The 22,942-nt window shown below is 33.4% G+C and overlaps 1 protein-coding gene across 4 annotated transcripts in view; it reads right to left on the reverse strand.

The window, feature by feature from the left end:
• The window catches only part of DNAJB6 (DnaJ heat shock protein family (Hsp40) member B6), a 114,192-nt gene that overhangs the window by 30,533 nt on the left and 60,717 nt on the right, over positions 1–22,942 (reverse strand). For all 4 annotated transcript variants that reach the window (XM_051961573.1, XM_051961574.1, XM_051961575.1 and 1 more), the window contains one exon: positions 22,403–22,473. In XM_051961573.1, coding sequence (XP_051817533.1) covers positions 22,403–22,473 — 71 coding nt within the window. The remainder of the gene's footprint in view (positions 1–22,402; positions 22,474–22,942) is intronic.

The raw sequence follows: 22,942 nt of genomic DNA on the forward strand, positions 1-22,942 counted from the left end.
AACTTCCAGTTCTTCAAATACAGACCCAGAGGAATGATTCATGCCAAAACAAATCTAGCAAGCAAATGCCTGTATTGACAATAACTAAAAATAGATATGTAAACCTATTCACCCCAAATTAGCTCACAGGGCTGCTTTCTCCATCAGTTTTTTTTTTTTTATCATGTTGGAAATCACACTGGCACTATGGGTGATTTAACCATGACATGTGGTAATGCTGTCCACAAGAGTGGTTCTTACAATTTTTAAAGGAAAAAAGAATTATAAAATTATAAGACAGCTGAAATAAATCATTAAAAGATACTCTAACTTTAGATGGAGACATGGTAACTTTCTTCAAGTATTTGAAAGACAAAAAATTTCATATGCAAAAGAATGAAACTTGTTCTGATTTCCAGTAAACAGAATTAGGGTCAAGGAACAGATATTACAAAGAAGTAGGTTTGATATATAGGAAAAGTTCCTAATACATAGAATTATCTCAAAATAAAATAGATTTATCTCAGAGTTAATAGTTTTTTCCTCTTTGGCAATCTTTAAGCAAAAGCTGGAGAACGTTGGATGTATCATAGAGATTTTTTTTCCTCAAGACTTGGTTGGAGAGATGGCTTTGAGGCCCTCTCCAATTCTAAGGTTCTGTGACTGTGCAAATGTGTTTGAGAAGCAGGGGACCCAATTTGAAATTCTGCCTCTAATTTACTAGTTGACTTGGGCTCCAAGCTCCTTAAGAACAGAGGTGGTCTTGGGTGACAAATACAATGGATCTCCTCCAATGATTTCTATATGTACAACACAAAAACTTGAAAAGAATTGAGCTTACCATCTATTTATACTACTATTTCTAAGATTATGACATTGGGAAAATCAAGTAAGTCTTCCAAATCTAATTTTTCATCCCTATTTTTAAAAAATTGTTAACATATTAGCAATCCATCTAAAAGGATTGTTAGGAGGAATAAAAAATATATGTGATCATATATGCAACTATGAATACCAAATAAGTGTAAATTTTTAAGACAGAAAAAAAAGATGCTCTACAGGCCAATAACAAAATGCTCCAAGCAGTGACATTTTAAAGAACCTAATTTCTCCAAGTGTTAGCTGCTCTATTAGCGTAGATAATTCCCAGAGAGGCACCAATCCTTTTTTTGGTTATAAGATCAATTCTTTCATTCAAGATCCATCTGCAGGAAACTTTGGCAGTTTGTTTACCAGGCTTTGCATTTTTTCCCAATCAGGTGAAAATATGAGTACATACCTCATTAAGCACAATAAGAACTATCTTAAACAGTTGTCTAAATGGCAAAACATTATGCAACAAAATGCTTAATTCCCCATCCATTTATATAAGGGGAAAGATGCTGTTGCAGGGCAAGACCATACCTATTACACTTACTGTAATCATTTTTAAGGGAACTCCTGGAAATTATCTTCTGAGAGTTTCCCTTAGATTAGCAGAAGGTAGGCAATTATCATTAGAAGAGACCCAATGAAAAAATTATAGCATGGAGTTTTCTCCAGAGGATTGTCACTGTGGAAAAATATATATGGGAGGAGATAGTGAAACTGGGTGGTACTCCCCGGTATTCATTAAAAAGCACAAAGTCCCAGGATAGCTAAAGCAATTCAGGATCCCAGCCTTGATGTGGTTTCTAAAGATCATTAGTGGGGCACTGCTATTGTTCCATAGATATATCATTCACTTGAATGATATTCGAGTTGTTTTCTTAATGGTCCCTTGACTATGGCTTCAAACTCAAAAACTAATCCAGAAAATATAACCCTGTAAAGATTTTTATTTGATGTTACAATGACTTCAAAGGGACTCTGACAAAAGATTTTACAGTCTTACATACTACATATACAACATAAACACCAATAACTATAAATGAATTCCCCCCCTTAACAATGGCATCAGAAGGGGGGTAAAGAGGAACCATCACTGCTAGGCTGACCATCTCGCCTTCAGTTAACAAATACCTACTATGTGCTGTCACTGGCTTATTTAGGCAGAATATTAAATGGAGTGGAATATCCTTTTTATGATTCTTCCTCTTAGAAATTTTAGTTCATAGGACTGGCCTCATGCAAACTTTTTGACAATGGAAGTTTGGAGAGAAGTGTTTGAAGGTTTTTTTATCAATTCAATTCTCCTATAATAAAAATTAATTTAGCATTAACATACTCTGGCATCCCATTTGTTGGGGAGGGAGGGGAGGTGAATGAGTTACTTCTTTTTCCAACACAATTAGAAGCAACTTAAGTTACACTGGCTTGGCACTTGTTAAGCAACACCTCCCCCACTAACAGAATTCACTTGATAATTCTTGGTGAAGTAGGAGAGAAGTAAGGAAAGTACAAATGCCTGCAGGTCCTAAACTGGTGATACTTTTACTATTTTTACTAAAATGACTAAATTCAGTTTAAATTCAGGAAGGTTCATCCCTAAGTTGGCTATGAGGTGATGAATTCTTCAACCACAGCTATTCTCAAAGACCATCAAAGTTATACAAAAGGATTGTACTTGGCATGCATGAAAGAAAATAGCCATAGTTATATACTGCAGACTGCTGTATATAAGACTAAAAAAAGCACATAGTCTCTGTTAGGCCATGTGCCTAGGGACTGTAATTGGTCAATTCATACAGTGTTACTTGTATTCATGCCTGCAAATACAATAAAAAATTGTTTAAATTGTTAAAAGTGTTTTTTAAAAAGGGGTTAACTAGTGCTTTAGATATCTCATTTTGAGTTTCTGAGTTTTATGATTTAAATACTACAAGTATATTACCCCCATTTTATAGATGAAGAATGTAGAGATGACTTGCCCATGGTCATAGCTACTAAGTATCAGAGAAAGGATCTGAACACAGGTCTTATTGTTCAGTTCAAGACCCCATCCCATGTTGACAACAGCTGACTTAACTCTTAGCACATTACAAAGAGCTGAACACAATACCCACTCCTATTAAGATTATAAGGCATAAGAAAAATGGAGTTTTTCTTAAAATATTGAACTAAAACAAACAAAAACCCTAACAAGATTATCAGTAACGTGTATAAACTAGAGGCCCTTGCCATAATATCAAAGGTAAAACAAGAATGTGCATTATCATCATTAACGTTATAGTTTAAATGTTAGCTATAGGAAAGGAAGTGAAGGAATACACATGGGGGGAAAAAAAAACTATCAGTCTTTGCAGATGACAGGATGAACTCCAGAGTCAACCAAAAAAATCAATCAAAATTAACTTCTTCAACAAAGTTACAGGATATGAAATAAATGCAACAGAAAGCTATAAAAAGAGAAATTCCATTTAAAGTAACTACAGACAATATAAAATACTTCAAAGTCTACCTACCACAAAACACAGGAATTCGATCAAAACAATCACATAATATTGTTCACATAAATAAATCTAATTATTAAAGAAATATTAGTTGTTCACAGGCTGGGATAGCCAATATAATAAAGATAACAATACTCCTTAAGAACTATTAAGTAACACCCCAAATTAACAAGTAATTACTTTTCAGAGGTAAGAAAAAATAACAGTAAAATTCATCTGAAGAACAATAAAAAAATATCAAGAGCTATTTTTGTGTGCCTCCAAGTACCAGATCACACCATCCTACAAAGTGGTAATCATTCAAATAATTTGACAAAGGTAAAATGTCCTTGTTCATGTCTGGAACATATTTAATTCACATTATATAGAAAGAAATGATCACAGTAACCAAAAGCTATTGGGCAAAAATGGCTGGGAAAACTCAAATTTTTTCTGACAGAAACCTGGCACAGATTAATATCTCATACCACATAACAAGATATGCTCAAAATAATTTAGACAAAAATGGTGATATCAGAAGCAAATTAGGAGAGCAAGAAAAAAATGACCAGTCAGATCCCAGGCCAAAAGAATAATTCATGACTAAGTAAGAAAAAAAGAGATTCACAGGAGGTAAAATGGATAATTGTGATTAAATTTAAAGATTTCTCAAAAACAAAATCAATGTAGACTAAATTAGAAGAAGAAATGGGAATGGAAATAATTTTTGTAGCAAGTTTCTGATAAAGGTCTCATTTTTCAAATATATAGGGAACTGAACCAAATTTATAAGAGCCATTACCCAATTGATAAATGGCCAACAGATATGAAGTTTTCAGAGAAAAGATCAAAGCTATCAAGTAGTTTGGAAAAAATGCTCTGAATTACTAATGTTCAGAGAAATGTAAATTAAAACAACTCCTAGGTACTACCTCAAATCCATCAGACTGGCTAAGATGATAAAAAAGAAAAAGGAAAAATGCTGGAGATGATATGGGGAAAATGCAGTCTGGTTGCAGCTGTGGAATCCAACTATTTTGGAGAATTCAGAACTATGTTCCCAAATTATTCATACCTTCTCATCCAAAATTAACCCAAAAAGATCGAAGGAAAAGAAAGTCTATGTACAAATGTATTTATAGAAGTGCTTTTTATAGTAGTAAATTGGAAAGTAATGGGATGCCAATGGCTGAATAAATAATGTTGTGAAGATGTAATGAAATAGTATTGTTGTGTTAAAAAAAAAAAAAATTTCCAGAAAAATCTCAAGACATGAACTGATTCAAAGAATCAGAATCAAAAAACAGCAATATTGTATAGATTAACAACTTTGAGTTAGCAGTTCTTATCAATACAATCAATGATCCACGACAATTCAAAGGACTCAAAATTGAAAATACCACCCACCTTCACTTAAAAAACTGATGGACTTGGAATGCTGATTGAAGTGTATTTATTTTATACTTTATTTCTTCAAATGATGACCAATAGAGCAATATTTTGGGCGACTCCATATGCATAATGGGTATTGTAATCGTTTATCTTTTTAATGGGTGGAGATGGGACTAGAGGGAGAATTTGGAACTGAAAATAAAAGTAAAATTGAATTTTTTTTCCTTGAGGCAATCGGGATTAAGTGACTTGCCCAGGATCAAACAGCTGGGAAGTGTTAAGTGTCTGAGGTCAAATTTGAACTCAGGTCCTTCTGATTTCAGGGTTGGTGCTCTATCCACTGTGCTACCTAGCTATCCCATAAAACTGAATTTTTTAAAAGAGCTATAAAAAAACAAGTTTGTTGGCATTTTAAAACAAGTATTTGGAATGACAAAACTAAACCATAAATATAATCTTGTCACAATCCAAACTCAAAAACAAATTGTTGGTGTTTTTTTAGCTAGGTTGCTCAAAGGAGAGTCCTCAGCCTGAACTCCAGAAAATCTGAGTTTAAATCCTTTCTTTTTCTCACATACTTGCTGTGTGAACCTGGGATACATTTAACCATTGTCTGACTCAAGTTTCTTCAAATGTCAAATGCAGATCACCCACCACACAGAATTATAGAAAAAATCGAATGAGATACTGATTTTTAAAAAGCTTAATGCATAAAAAGCCTAATTAAAAAGTGTTTAATATTTGTTCACTTTTCTCCCTTGAGCCATAAGGCAGCTGTCATTTTTTATCCTTTCAATCCTAAACTTCATGTGTAATGAGTACAGAATTAGTTTTGGATCTATCATTTCAGCAATCTGAAGAATCTTCCAACGAAAAAAGTCCTCTTCCAGTGGAGATCTGCACTTTCACTAATACAGAGTCTCAGTAACTTGCCCAGAATCACAACTAAGTATGCATCAGAAGTGAGACAAACTCGGATCTTCCTGACTATAAAGCTAGGACACTATCCACTTGCCTCACATTGGAAAATGAAGACAGCAATACAGATTAATAAAAATGAAGTTACTTACCTCATAGAATATAGGTTAAAGGTACATTAAATGCCAATTAGTTTGATTTTTTTTTTAAAGATCTGGAAGGGGCCCCTAAAACTTATAAAAATTAAAGCACGAGGAAGAAGGAAAAATGAATGTCAATGGATTGATGGTCAAGGAACATCCCATACTGACTTTGTGTATGTAATGACATTCGCTCTTGCCTGGTGAGAAATCCTTGAGTCCTCTACTCTAGAAGCATATTTAACATGCAGTTTTCACCATGTGACCAGGAAGATCTTTAAGTGCAGATGAGTGACACCCCTTCCTATTTGAATTGGATACCACTGCTCTGAATTGTCAAAGGAAGAGCCTCTCTCCTTTCCAAAATACTTCCCCATTTTATCTATGCCAACTTCCAGAAGAGATTCAGTGAAAGCAGAAGAGACTCAGTGAAAGGGAAGAGGGATGGCTGGGTTTTGGAGAACAGACAAGATAGTACAGTACCTGGGATAGGACTCAAGGAAATGTCTCCTGGCCCAAGTCTTGTGGATTTTCTATTACTCTCATCATTTTAATAACTTAATTAGAGCAACTTTTTCATATCATCATCATAGCTAATGTCTGGGGCAGAACTTGAAATCCTGACTCCAAACCTCAAATCCTATCCACTATGAACCTTAGCTGCAATAGCTACTTTGGTTCAGGGCTGAGGTTTGAATTGCTAAACTAAGCCATCTTCCAATGGAAGAAATAGTATCTTTCACACAGGCATCTGTGAAAATGTGACTTAATGCACATGTCAAGTGAAAAAGCAAAACTCCAATAGTCAACAAAACTAGTCAATCTACCCCAACTCTCTAAAAATAATTCATAGTTTCCTATCCCCATATTTTCCTTTGTACCATTCTTCTGCAGCCATAATACTGCTCTATCAAAATCATATTCATTCTCCAAGGCCCACCTCAAATTTTACCTTGTCCACATTTCTACCATGACGTAAGTCAGCATTTATCATCTATACCATTCATGAGATTTTACATATACAGTCATCTTCATAATCATTTTCATACATATTATTTTCCCCAATTAGACTAATCTTCCAGAGGACAGACTTTTAAAATTGTGTAATACCTGAAGGGCTTAGGTCCCAAGGCTTTGTTCAAAAGAATCATTCCCAAAAAAGACAAAAGTGCTGACAAGGGGGAAAGAGAGCAAACCAGCAAGAGAGAAAGTATCACATAATGGGGAAAAGTATATAATTAACAGTTGGAGCCCTGGGTTCAAATCATGCTTCAAAAAACATTTAGCTATGTGGCTATAGAAAAGTTGTTCAAAGACCTCTTTTCTTATCTATAAAGAATCCTTGCACTATCTATGAAAGGAAATAGACTAAGACAAACAGTATATAACTAATAACAGAATAAAAATTCAAATTAATCATCTAAATTAAATGAAAAATACAGGTGAAACTTTCCCCCCATTGACTCAAAAAGACTTGGTCTGGTCTCCACCCCCCCTCCCAATATGGCAGATAAACTCAGGTTTCTCTCTTCCTCAAGGATTTATTTCAGAAGAGTTGATTAGTGGAAGATTATAATAGACATAAAGGAGTAGGAGCAAAATACATTTTAAATGTCTACCTATAAAATTAATGGCCCCAAATGTAAAGAGTTGTCTAGAAAATGTGAAATGGATATTGAAAATACCAAGACGTCATCACATTGAGAATAGTGGATTATACGAATTGAATAAATGTCCTCACTATTCATTCTCATGAAACAAAGACACTTTATGAAAGATTTGGCTAAGAAAGGGTTAAACCAGAAGTCATCCTTTTATTGACAAATTGTTTTCATGTCATTTGCCTTTTTCTTATCCCTCTGATTTATCCCATACACATCAGATCGATTTCCCCTCTCCCCCCAGCTGATTCCTTTAATTTCAGATGTTTCCACAGGGGGGAAATGTCTTCAACAAATATTACAAACAAGCTCTATCACTTGGACATGTCACAGTGCTTTGTAACTTCAAATTTTATCAGTAAAATGGGAGGGCTGAATTAAGATAAACTGGATGGTCAGTTTTGTTATGTGACTAACACTTCTACCATACAGTTTTAATCATTCCAGACAACTGCCCCAGGAAAAGTGATTATAATAGGCTTTGGGACTTAATTAGAAGCTTAACATGCTTATTATAAACATACTACAGTCCACACCGTAGTTAATTGCTGTTGCAAGTGGAGTTTTCTCACTGACTCCATGGCATCAGATTTGTAAGCAGGCACTCAGGTTACTTTTTCTCTGGGGCCAGGGGAAAGTATGACTAAGCAAGGTTACTTAAATAATCAAAAGCTTATTGCAGAATCTTAAGACGACTAGATGTCTCTTCTGGACCTAGAATCTAGCACGGCAAAGACAATGTCTCTGAACAATTTCCTTGCCATCACTCAAAGCTGTTTTCCTTTTGAATAAACAAGGATGTTTATTCCTAGGCCTGTTGGCCTAGATGATACCCAGCAAGTCTTCTCCAGCTATAAAATCCAAATAGCTAAGACTCTATTAGCAAATATTTAGATACTCAGTCTTCTGAAGTCTGGTTTGGTTCCTGGCCAAAGGAGGCAAACTAATGTAAATCTAGTTGATCTCAAATCTTAAGAGTGGAGAAATGGGCAAAAGAGCTTGATCAAAGCCCAGTCCCAGTCCCTGGTATAATTAAATATTCTGTAAAAATGACAATCAATTTTGGTCAAATCTAATAAGGAAAAACAGCAATATAGAAAACATTAAGTAATTCACATGAGTATATTACATGTTCCCATTCTACTTACCTTCCTATTGATGTTGTTTTCAAATCAGGCTATAAATATTTCAAATGGAATTATGTTCAACCTAAAACCTATCTATCTCTCCTCTTCTGAACTTCCTAATTTCTATAGCATCCCAACATCCTTCCAATCTCTCAGGTTCAGAGAAAGTCTCCTTTGGCTTCCTGGACTCCTCAACTTTTGACTTACCCCACATATTCAAGTAATTGCTGCTTCTTGTTTCTATTTCCACCCGATCTATCCTTGTGTCCACTGCTGCCTCAATAGTTCAACTTTTTATCACCTTTTGTTTAATCTACAGAATTAACCTTCCCTTCTCCCTGTACCAATCTTTATACATTTTCAAATCAAGACTTTCATAATCAAGAAACTTTTGGGCTTCTTATTAAAACCCTTACAATTTAGGGACAACATTCCTTTCTATTCTCATAGAAACTCCCCAAATCCAGTCAATCTGGCTTTTTTGGCTTCCTTCAAACTGATAATCTATTTCCTAATTCCAAGGCAGTACACTGGCAACTCATAACCTTCTCCTTATACTTGTGAAGTGTACTTTTCTTACTCTGCCTGATGAATAGCAAATCTTTCCCCATTCTCCCTACCTGCAATGTTACTGCTTCTCCTCCCCAAAACTACCAGGTAAGGTACTCACACACTAATGTGCACTGCAACCCAATCTAATAAGCTCTTTTGAGACCAGGGACTTGTCTTTGTACCCTAGTACACAGCATAATGAGACACTGATATCTATGTCTGTTGAGTGAATTAATCAGGACTGGACTTGGGAACCTGGCTCTATTTTTCCATTGATGTGAATGACCTTAAGGCAATTTTTATCCCACTGAGCATTAATTCCCCAAATATGTGAAGAAGCATGTCTCTAGAGGTGCCTTCCACCTCTAAAAATTTTACAATCTGACAATGTGTAGTCTCTAACGCTACTAGCTATATGACACCAGGTAAGTCACTTCATCTCTCATATCACCAGTCAACTCCCTAAATTTCACTTATCAATATCGGTAGTTTCTTCACCTTACACCAATGTAAACACATGGAATGATTTTTTTCAAATTCAAGGGGATGTGTCTCAACAGGATATGACATAGGCAACTTTAAATTTAAAACTCATTCATAATACTTCATAATTCAGTAGAAACTGATGATCTGAATTCATAACATATATTGTTATAAGATACTTATCATTTACCTCAATTTTAATTTCATGGGGGGAGGGGGAGAATCTCCCTATTCCCCCAAATGAATTTTATTCCTCAATTATTTTCAATGCTGTACAAACAGGATTTCATTTTTATTATTGGGGGACTTTGATGCATAAAGTTTGCTACACTATTGAAATATCTTTTTTGCCCTCTCTCATATGGATCTAGTTAGTACTAATTCCAGAAATACAGACTTGATTATTTTTGGAATCTAAAGATCAGGTTTTAAAACTAAAAACCGAGGCAATGAGGCATACTCTAATGTTATTTCATTATCACTATGGCTCAAGCCTAGAGATCACAGATAGGGATAGAGATAACAGAAGACTGAGATGAGTCCAGGCAAAATTGCCTTCTACAAGAGGTCTGTCCTGATATTGCATTTCAACTTCACATTTCTTAGTTCTCTCTTGAAACTGTTTCCTACTACACTTATCTGCATTCCTAGTGCAAAGTGCTTAATATATGTTTTGTGGAAAGTGTTAATAAAAGGGGTGACTGTAAGAGGCTATACATTTACTATAGTGTGCTCAATGCTCAATACACATTCAGATCTTTGGAGTTGGCTAGACCACTTGCTGCCATCTTACACACACACACACACACACACACACAGCTTCATGTACAATCTGCTTATTGACTAGAAAGTCTTAACAATCATCATTAACCTACCTTATTCAGGTTTGGCTCCAAATACATTCTGCTGTTATTTTCCACCCCCTTCCCCCCAATACCCTCAATGAAAAATGAAATGCCACTAGTGAAGAAAGTAAAAAGTAACAATCTATATGGAGGATCAAAAGCATTTCTACAAAAGTTTTGATAATATTCTGGATACTAATTGTTGGTCAACTATACATTTGTGAATCCTTTAACAACTCCTTCAGAGGAAATACTTAGCTAAGTAAGACACATTTGTGTGTAAATGTTTTTAAATAATCATTACTTTATAATAAAGATACAAAAACAGCCCTAACTTTCTTCTCATCTAATTCAACAAATATTTATTAAATATTTACTAATATCGTGCAGGGGATTAAAAAATAAATGAAAAGACCCACCATATTCCAAGAAGGAACTGAAATTAGATAAAGACCTCCTCCTTAGGAGGAGGCAAACAATTTATCAAGACAGAAATAAGTTATAAAATGGCTAAATAATGGTATGCTTCATCTTCTTGGGCCAGCTCCCATCACATTATTTTGTGAAACCATTCCTATTATCTTCTTGGAAAACACTACTTACAGAAAAACTCAACCAAAGGACCCAATTACCCTAATCTCTAAAACAAGGTAAGGAAAACTCAACATTATATATTTAAAAGGAACTTGTTTCTATTTTTAAAGAAATGCAGGATGCTCCATTCATCTACTTTTGAAGACAGGGGGAAAAAAAGGAATTAACTTTTCCAAAATGCATCTTCCATAATTATGTCTGGAATATTGCCATTCTTCTGGTCACACGGGTTTACAACTTTAGGGTCATCTCCATCTTCTCACATATGCCATCTATTAACGAGCTGTCTTATAATTCCATATCATATTCAAATCATCTCCTATATCTATCTCCTCCTCTCCAACCACCCAAGTTAACCAACAACTCATTACCTCTTGCTAAGACTATAGTGGGGGGGGGGGGGGGGGGGGGGGGGAGACGGACACAAAAACCACAATCTAAGCAGTTTCTAAACTTTGATTAAATTAGTCTTCTCTCATATATTCCCCTATTAAAATACTTCCGATTATTGTTAGGGTCAAATAAAACTCATTTGGCATTGGAGACTCTTGACAATATGGTTCCAATCTAACATTCCAGTCTTCTTATATTTTACTCCTCCTTCATAAAAGTCCTGTCAAAATGGCCTTGAAGTTCTTCACAATCATCACCATGTGTGTTTGACAGATAATTCCGTTTGGGCTGGCATGCATATTTTTCCCATTTCTGCATCTAAGAATCTCTACCTTGTGCCAAACTCAGATTTTTCTCCAGGTCCTATGTATATTTTCCTGACAACCCCCATTTGATGCCTAATCAAAAAAGAAAATTACCTTGGCTTTACTTTTATATACATTCTACATATGCAGTAGAAAAGAACCTAGCTTTTTATTCCCAAAGCCTGGTACATAGTACTTGGTTCATAAATGCTTGTAACTTTAACTGATTCTCACACAAATACAATCCTTGACCTCTGGTTTCCAACTTGTAGAACTTAACTATCAATTTAATTCAGGTACTTATTTTCTCAACCTATTTCCAGATACTTTCATGAACTTGTAATTTCATCAATATTATTGTTCCCACCAATGCCATGTTCAGTTTCCAATTCCTCGCCAATGGGATATTCACTCAACATCTAAGGGCTTTAAAATATAATGGTGTTACAGGATTATCACTAGATCACATATAGTCTAAGGTATCATTTAACCGTCACTTGACAGTTGAATGAACAAAGTTATTTAAGCACTTATCTAACAAAGCACTATGCTAAGCATCTAGGATAAAAATAGAAAGCAGTCCTTACTCTCAAGGAACTTACTTCAGCGACCAATCAGATGGAAATATCTCATGTCTCTAGAGGTATAGCATCAAAGCAGGCAGTAACATGTCCCTTCTTTCCTGTCATTTTCCACCGACAAAAATATCAGTTGTGATGCTGATAGATCTGACAACCAAGGGCTTTGATGACAACACTTTTTTGGGGAGCTTCTTCAAATTTGTGGTTAAAGCACTTTTACAAGGTTTCCAGGCCAGATCTCCACAGGGATTGCTTCCAGAAGATGGCAGAGGACCCAAACACTCCTGAGATCAGAATCCAGGCAATGTCTCCGTCAGGTCTGAACTAAAATGGGGTGGGTCAAGGTGGCTTTCATGATTGTTCAATTTACCATGACCAACCAGTGTCCTTTTCTGTATACCTGTTTCTTTAATAATAGAGGCAGGAATTAAGCCCAGATCTCCCCCAACTGATGTCAGTTTTATACATTAACCCTACTGCCACACCTCAAGAGCTTAATTTGGAGCCCACATGACTAATCCATCTGTGTTCCCTTCCAGGCATGCACTTCTGACGAGATGTTTTACAATGTTTCTCCTGAAAATTTTCTCATTTATGTGTTGCAACCTGCTTGTATTCTTTGAGTAACGTTCAACTTCAATTATTCAAAAACTGTAATATTCCACGTCTTACAATGACATCACTAAAAATCATTCTTTCATGGAAAAGCTTGAAAAAGTATTCTGGCCTTCTTGTTCATTTCTGGGTCCATTTCAATGTCCACATGCAGCATCTATCCAAGATATATAAAAACTGACTGATAGTTTAAACAAAAAGTATGCTTCATCCCCTTGGTTTTTCCTATATGGATATTGTGCATCTCATTAAAGTGGTTCTACAATGCTCTAGAACTTGATACAAATAGGTAAAAGGAACACTTTCTCCATCTAGAGGGAAAATGTCCTTATTTATACTTAATACAAAAAACATAACTTTATTTTAAAGATATGGCACATGTGCAGTGTTACTTAATAAGGGCTTAACAAAAATATTAAAGTAGTTATTTGAAATAAAGTGACAAGAGCTCTACCTAATCAAATATTGTTTTTATAAAGGCATGCAAGAATTTAAGTACTATGAAATTTTGTATTTTCCATACCATTTGTATTTTCTATACCATTCAAACAACTGTAAAAACAGTGTATGCACTCTATACATATATAATAAACCATGCCCTAATAAAGCCTCTCATTTTTTGTAGAGATGAAAAAGTAGGTATATAAGTCAGTCCATGGTTAATTTCTTTGTGACATTATCTAATAAGGCCCCAAATCTTTCCCACATCTTTAGCATATTTCTATACCTCAGGTATTATTAGCGTCAATGCTTCAAACCCCTCAAAAATATCACTTTTGCATAATGTCACTTCTTTTATATGCATTTAGTCTAGTTCGACACCTATAAAGTTTTTTTTTTCTCCAAAAAAAAAATTTAAGGATGTAACACATTCAGAATACAAATATAACAGGTCTACTTCAACTGTCAAAAGTTTGCAATAAAAATCCTGGCTGTGATCTGAGGTTTATTTTAATCTTTAAAAACTCCAATGCATTTAAATTGTCAACGGAGTCTCCTGCCAGGCTCTCTATAAACTTGTTCCCTCCATTGGCTCAATGTTTTTATGAAGTGTATTGTTCATAATATTCTACTGAAATTTTAAAAAGTTTATATTCTGAAATGGAATAATGCTTGGCTGTACTTTCCCCTTCTGGTTTGCAAGGAGATCAAGTATTTACTCATAGACAGTTTCAAGATGGTCACAGTCTCTCTTCTCTGGCAATTAATTTATAACAAACTTCCTTAGGGAAAAAAATAGCAATGTCTACTTCAATATACATTCTTCTACTCATTTTCCATTTTTCAGTACCAAAAGCTCTTAAGTCAGATTGAAGGTCTAAATTCAAAATTCTATTCTTTTGCTTTTACAATAATCTGTTAACAAAGTTGTGGGACTAAATGTTCAAGGAGTTAACTAGAGAACAACTCCCACATTAGTTATAAGCCATTTTGTGTCTCTTAAAACACATTTGATTCCATTTGTATTAGTCGCTCCCACATCTATTGCCTCTCTCACTTCTTTTCTCAAAATAAATTTTATAATAAAATTTAAGTCCTTGGCCTTTCTGAATTCTTAATCCTCTACCATATTTTGCAACTTGGAGAATGGATTCTTCCCTATGCACTAAAGTCATGAAGAAACCAAGGTGATATGTTGGTTTAACTTGGAAGCTTTATACATCTGTGACAGATATTGCAAAAACATCATTAGTTCTAGAATGAGATGACCAAATGTCCCATGAAGTGAGTTCTCTTGGCTTTTAGAGATGAAACCAATTCAGCCAACTTCTTTTCTTTGCTTTTCCAAGAATTATAAAGCAGGCTTTATCTGTAAAACCTTTCTTTCTTGAAAAAGTTTCATTCATAGCTCAAAAGTCAAGGTTGATATGACTTTTTTTAGTAGAAGATCCATTCATAGGTCATTTTTAAAGACTCATTTAGAATAGAAACAACGAAGTTTCTATCTATACACTGCCAAAACTTTGATTCTTAATATTCTTACCTGTTTCAACTATTCTCTTACTATCAACTGTAGGAAAAGGGTCATGTGGAGCTGAAAGTCATTTTCTCATCACCATTCTTCCAAGATCAATTATATAAATATTCTAACACATCATAGAGTAATTACATATTACTAATCTGTAGTCAATAATTTTATCTCTTAAAATATAATTAACTTTATTCTTTTTTCATTATTTGATGCACACAATGTTCTTCACTTTGTGATTCTCTTATGAAAGTATTCATGACATATAGGCATGAAGTACATGAGTAGTCTATATAAACAATCGACTTATATTGCTTAATAGTGAACCATATTTTCCAATTCTTTGTGGCCAGTTTTCCCTAAAACACCTTTACATCACTTTGGTATATATGCTGATTTATCCTGTAAAGGTTTTGTGAAGTTCACCTTGTTTTCTTTATCTTACCATATTTTATTAACTAATGTTTATTCCGCAACCTATAATTATTTTTTAACAATGGCCATTTATAGCATGTACTGCAATAAATGGCAAATTAAATATTTCCCTTATTACTCTAACAAAAACTATTTTAGCTGCAACTTCCTTTCTCTTCTGACTTCCTTTTATTACCAGGAAAAATGAAGCAATATAGTTACACCAAAAGTACGCCCACTTCTTCCCTGGATAAGGACCAAATTCAAGATTGTATTAATCAAGCCTATAAATAGAGGGTCCTTAAAACCATGTGATTCTCAGCACCTTCTGTCCCCTTTTTCTATCTCTCTATATATGGTTAGAGGGGGAAGTGGGTAGGATTAGAGGCTATTTTTAATGAACCTTTTCATATTTAAGCTGTATTTACCAATGAAAAACATGTAACAAGTCCATCTAGCATAACATAACTTGCCAGAGGTTGTGGTCCACTGAAACATAAAGCAACTTTCGAGAATTCAGGGACAATGTTTTCCTATAAAGAGGCAACAATCCTATAATGCACGACAATTGGGGACAGGGAAATTATGTGAAAAAATACAAGAGAAGTAATAACAGGAGAGGATTTTAGTAAGAACTTCATAAAACTAAGGGAAAAGAGCATGTTTCTGTTTAACTCTTTTTAAATATTGAAAATTGTTGGTGTTTTGAATAAATTCCTTCAACTGAGTGATCAAGAATTTTATAAAAACAAAGATTGTTAAAAACAAAAGCTATTAAATGTAAAATTTTTCTAAAAGTTCTTAATTACATAATTTTATACATACAAACAGTCCAATTTGAATATATATTTTAAAAAAATACATTTAGAAAGCCCTAATTTGATATATTATTTTATGTTCACAGCTGTAAAAGAAAAAGCCTCATCCTTAAACTATTTCCATTACATTTTTACAACTCTTTTTAGGGTAAATTGCAAAACTCAAACCTACATTTCTTTGTACCTTCAAGTTGAAAATTCACATCTAGTCCTGCAAAGTCCATATATGGAAAACAGGGACTACCTTATAAAACAAATTTATATGCATCACGCAACAGAATTTTCAAACGCCTATTTCTTCCCTATCAAAGTTATAAGTATTTTCTATCATTCATGTCAGACTTTCATTATTAACATGTTTCTTCCTAATAGCACAGGATAAAGACAAAAATTCAGACAACAGCCATATGATCAACTATCTACTGTCAGGTGAACATTGTTCCTATACATTGCCTTTTAAGAATGTATATTCTTCTCTGGGAAATGAGTATGAACCACTATATAGAATATTCAATCCCTCTATTTTTGTCCACCTACATTTTTGATTTCCTTCACAGGTTAATTGTACACTATTTCAAAGTCAGACTCTTTTTGTGCAGCAAAATAACAGGGTGTGTGTGTGTGTGTGTGTGTGTGTGTGTGTGTGTGTATATTACATTACCATATACTTTAACACATATAAAATGTATAACATGTATTGGTCAACCTGCCATCTAGGGGAGAGCGGGAGGGGAAGGAGGAGAAAAATTTTAACCAAGGGTTTTGCAAATGTCAAATGCTGAAAAATTACCCATGCATATATCTAGCAAATAAAAAGCTATTAATAAAAAGAAGGGGGGAAAAAAAAAGTATGTTCTTATATGCCACTCATAGAAATTCAATTATCTCCAGAAAATGTCATACCTCCTTCATTCTTTTCACCATGTTAGAAGACTGCATCATCTTGCTTCCCATTACTACTCCAATCCTCCCTTTCCTAAAATGTTCAGTAACCACTCCTCCACAGAGTGCAAATTGTCTATAACACCATATCAAGCAGGTAATGCTACTGTGTCAGCTACTAAGGAGTGTCATACTTTATCAAAGAGTTTAATATCGGTCCCTCCTTGGCCTTCCACTTCATAAATTTGATACTATGATCATCTCCATCCCCTCTCTAATCATACTTTGTTATTTCATCGTCCCCTACTACTTCTTCCAAAGCTTACAATAAACATCAAATGAAATGCTGCTGCCTAATAAGGCATATTCAAATATGTGAAAAACAAACAAGTTATCAGAAATTCACTAATTATATAACAGGAATGTCCTTAAGAACTTGCCTCTTCTAGCTATCTTATCAGTATTCCTCAAAACTATCTAAAGCTTCAACCTCCTTAACATCTTTCTTCAACCTTAGCCAATGCCTTCATCCAATCATTTTAAGGATTCCAGTCTTTTCAGCATTCTCACTAGAGTTTTTGTCTTTATTTTAGCCTTCCTTCCTAAGCTGTGGTACTTAGTTTATACCAAGTCCATAGTTTACTAACCACAGCCAAATCTTTTAAAGTAAACTTGCTATCTAATTGCAGCTCTCTCAATTTCAGAAACTGATGTTTCAAATCCAACTATACGACAGAAACCTAATGATGCTACTGGAGATAATGAGGTTAGTAGTAATAGTAGTTAAATGTTGCTATATATTAAGATACTTTCTACAAATCCTTCACAACAAATCTGGGAGGGTAAATGCTATTATTTCACCCAATGTGTAGTTTGAGAAAACTGATGTCAACTAAGATTAAATGACTTACCCAGAAACATAGCTACTAAGTATCTGATGCACTGATATCAGTACACTGATCTTGAGTCCAAGTCAAATGTTCTATCTACGACACTACCTTGACACTACCTAACTATTATTACAATTTAACTTCATAAATTGAGATCAATAGTCATGCTAAAGTCTCTATAATTGCTGAGCTTGTCCAAGTTATATCTCTTCCAGATGTGGTCATGTGAGAATATGAGTGTTCCTGTCTTTGTCATGACCTCAAGCACAGGTAAAAAAGTTAATCAGAGAAAAATTACAAGCTCTTAGATAAAAAGATTGTCAGTCAAGGAGTTTCCACCATATTTTCTAAGACTAATTTTATAGTACTTCCTTTCATTCTGTTCCAATAGACAGCCTATAACAGTAATTAATAGCATTATTTTATGCCCAATTCTGAAATGTTTCCCATCTCTCCCATTGACTTCAGCCTCTTAGAAGCCTTAACTTGCTTCAAGGATTAGTTTAGGAGGCAGGTTCTATGGGAAGTACTCATACTATTCTCTTACTCTTGATATTACTTAATATTTGTTTTATGTTATATTTCCCTCCCCAATAGAATTAAAGTTCCTTAAGAATAATTTTTATTTTTAATTTTGCATACCTTTCCAGTCTAAACATCCCCTGCCCCAGAGAGTACCAAAGAGGCTTAGAAACGTTTGTTGAATTGAATTTTTCTCATTTAAGTTCTGTAAAGATGACAACTTAATATTATATTGTACACAATTATTGAACTTTCGGCATTGAAGATTAGATCAGATTCTTAAAAATAAAAATTCAATGCCTTCCTTTATATGAAGAGGAAAGGGCATAAATATAAAAGACTAACTGTAGTTTAGGAAAGTATTTTACAATAATTTGAAAGAGATGCTATTACCAGTCCAATCATTATTTCTCTTAATGAACTGGATCTTCATAATTTGCCTGAAGGATTTCAAAACCAGTCATGTCCACATTCAAATTAAATTATATGATGCATTTCTCTCAAATTAATTTAGCTTTTGACCTACTATTTCACCTTCATTTAAAACAGTAAAAATACAGTGCCTTAATTGTTTATATATAAAACAAAGCTTATAATTAAAACACCCTGAACATCCTAAGTAATTTTTCACATTTAATAAATAATAAAAGAGATAAAGGGGAAGTTATTTAACACTTTTGTATATCAAGCTTTAACTAAAGTAATTAGGAAAACACTTGTAAAGATATCTAAACACTTGTTAGAATTATGATTGCTAACAAATTTTTGTTTAAGACATTTGTAATCATGCAAGAGAAATGAGAATCATAAAAGCTAAAATCCTGCTGCCCCCAAAACTTTGTGTGATAAGGATTATATTCAAGTTCATAGTTTCAAGATAATCTATGAAAATTTGGGTCATAAAGATACAGTTATAGAGAGATTAAAGTGTAACAAAACAAGATTTTTCCATGGAGTCCACATAACTGGATCTCAGGATTATATTAACAAAAAAAATTTTTTTTAATATCAAGGAATCAGAACATTTATGTTTCAACTGTTTTTGTATAATACGTACTTTTGATAGAGGTATTACATATTGGAAAGACCTCAAGAAAGAGCATAAGGAAATGTTTCCTATTCCTAAATTCTGGCTATATAATAACCTTTGGGAATATAGTTTCATCTAATAAAGAAGAAGATCCCCAGGGTCTCTTTCTATTCAAAACTCAGTTCTCAGATTTGGGTGATGGGATTTATTTTCCCTGTGGCAATAATGCTAAATAGAGAAGAAAACAAAATCAAAGAAATAAAATAAAGTCTCACTATATTTTACAAGCCTAAATCAATCTACAACTAGTACTTCTTTTAAGCAACTGATTCTACTTTTTAAAATGTAAAGAAATACATCTTTTCCCTATGATCAGTATTTACCGGGGCTACCAATATCACATCATACCCCAACGATTCAAAATTATCTAAGAATCAAGATATAACTCAGGCAAGCAACTTAATTACTCCTGCTTGACTAATAAACTTTTAATGAATATGAATTTGACAAAATTCTTTAAAATGTAATCATTTGGAAAACAGTACAAGGGTAATGAGAAACAGATTGATGAAAATTTCACTTTCACACAACCAATGAATCAAAAAGTTAGAATGTAGCTATCTAACTTCTGGTGTGACAAAGAAAATAAGTAATCATATAATTAAAAAGACAAAATAAGAAAATGTGCAATTACTCAAACATACATAATACAATATCGTAAAAATTTCCTCATAAAACTTTAAATAATTTAAAAATCATGTTAACTTGAACAATTAAGAAATAAATCACTTAAATCAAGATTCAGTCATCAACATAATGTTCTAAAATTGCTGAAAACAAGCATTCTTAAAGCAAACAAAAAAAAAAAAAAAACACCACAATCTTTTTCATTGTTTTTAATTATAGAACCAGACTAATATTTTCTCATTAAAACATATTTCAAATAAGAAAATCCCTCACTAAATAATGTCGGCTGAAACCTAAATCTCAAGTTTCCTGACTTCCTTACCAACGTTGATTCCTCTCAACCATGTATATACAAAACCAAATATAAGGTATACATATTAATAATAGATACCATTTAAAATCTACAGCATCTAAACATGTTATTAACAGAATGCTTTTCTCATCCTAACTGCAAAAATGAGATTCTGAATTCCTGTCTGAAGTTCATTCAAATATGATTGCTTCGCCATCACAGATATTGGAGGAAAAAACCACTTACCTTGTTTTTGAGGAAAGATGAAGGTGAATCATTACTCTTAAAAATATATGTATAGATATCATTTAAGAAATGTATAAAACCTTTTGTTTTAGTTTAACCATGTGCTCAAGATCTCTTCCAACACCTAACATTAAACTAAAACAAATTTTCGCAATTGCTTTGTCTTTGGTATGCTAAATCATGTTAGCTATATTATGTTTATGATTATCTCTTTTCAAATATTTAAAAATTTTAATCTAAACATACTTTTTTAAAGCTACCAAACTAAAATAATTGAAGTCACAGCAACCTTCATATTTTTTCTAAATATATAGTGTCTTAGGGTTTGTTTTAGTTTTTATCCCCCAAAATGAATCAAGATTAATCTAACTCAGGAAATTTTCATTTATTTGTACATACCCTATCAATTCACAAAGTTTTAAGACGGTAGATGATGATAGCTTAGATGCAAAATTCAGTAGTTTGTATTTTTCCCTTTGTGTAAAATTTTTAGCTATAGTGATAAATTAATATAAATTATTTCATCCATGTTCCAATTATGCCAAAAGATTTAACTATACAAAGTGTCTTCAACTGTGTGCTTTCACATTGATTTTTTTATTCCATACAGCACACGCATACATGCATGAACACACGCAGGCATACATGTATACACACACACACACAAACATACACACATCCCTCTCTGCCATAAAATCAAATTCCCTCTTTTTAAAAAAAAAAAATAAATAAATCCAACAACTGAAATGTTACTTAAGTGCTAAGAGTTACCTTGCAGGCATGGAAAACTACATATATTTTGCAATTGTAAAAAGAAAATATCTGCATATGAAAGGCCCATATCCACCAGCAAAAAAGAAATTGAAATACTAGTAAAGCAGCTGACTTCCCACATACCCGAATCACACACAGACACAAGAAGGCTACAAATCCCATTCATGAAAGAATGCACCACAAACATTAGCATTTATTCATTTTCTTTTTTTTTTTTTTTTTTTTTTTTTTTAGCAAATGACAAAGACCCAGTTTACCAGATTTACTTTTTTTTGTTTTTGCCTAGGCTTAACATTACATATTTAAACAATTGTCAAAACTTACTAAGTTTTGCAGCATTCATGCACAACTAGAAAACATCCTTAATTTATTTCAAACCAGAAATGTATTACCATTAACGTATTAATACCTTTTTTTTTACTACTAAATACTTTTAAAAAATTGAAATTAAAAAAAAAAAAAAAAGAAAGAAAGAAAAAAAAAAAAAAGATTCATCCTGGAAATGTTAACTTCACAGCAGACTTAAACTACTACTTGGCTCACATTTCAAACAAAATGGAAAAGCAAGATTCATGCTGGTGTTAGTGTACATTTTGCCCTAGCACTACTAAAGGATCACTGTTCACCTTGGATTAATTTTAATAAAAAGCAAAGTGCATACAGAAATTTACAACAATTTTAAAGACACACACAAAAAAAAAAAAAAAAATGGTCCTATTAATGTGGTCCCAAACAATAAACTCAAAAGTCTATGACAAATAGGTGCTTCGATGAGCCGTTTATAAATACTTTAGATTAGATACAGTTATACTGAAAGAGTTCTTTTGAAATCTTCAAAAAAATGTTCCTGTTAATCCTCAAATGGTGCTTGTAATAGCTTAATATTTCTGTTAAATGCGTGCGTTGAATTACTTGTTATCCAAGCGTAGCAGCTGCTCCTTACCATTTATTGTTAAGGACTTTAACTGGCCATCTTCTTCAACTTCTACTCTTTCTTGACCATTCTCAACAGTTCTGCAGGACAAAATTCATTTAAAAACCTTTTTGGAGTATGTTTATTAAAGGAGGTAACTGCAACACAAATACATGAAAAACCTAATCCCCATTCTTAGGTGACTGAATACACTACGATGCAACAACTATAGTAAGCCAAGTTTTCTGCCATGAAGTTTGCTAAGCTACTTTTCCTACCTAAAAAGATTCTTTTCCAAGTATGGATAAACTTTGGCTCAACAAATTACAGGTTTGAGGATTAAACCACCTACAGAGATAATCTCCTTATCAAGAGAGATTAAAATTAAAATAATAATAATTTTTAAAAATTAACAGAATTACTTTTCCAATTGTGTAGATCATTACACATCAAAATAACTATTTGTAATTCATATAACAAATCACATCAAGCAGAAAGGAAAAAAATAAAAAGGCTCTTAATCATGGACTTTTCCCCCCACAAAAACATACAAGAACTCATAGTCAACCA

Source organism: Antechinus flavipes, chromosome 5 (assembly GCF_016432865.1).
Source record: "Antechinus flavipes isolate AdamAnt ecotype Samford, QLD, Australia chromosome 5, AdamAnt_v2, whole genome shotgun sequence".
Classification (NCBI taxonomy): domain Eukaryota; kingdom Metazoa; phylum Chordata; class Mammalia; order Dasyuromorphia; family Dasyuridae; genus Antechinus; species Antechinus flavipes.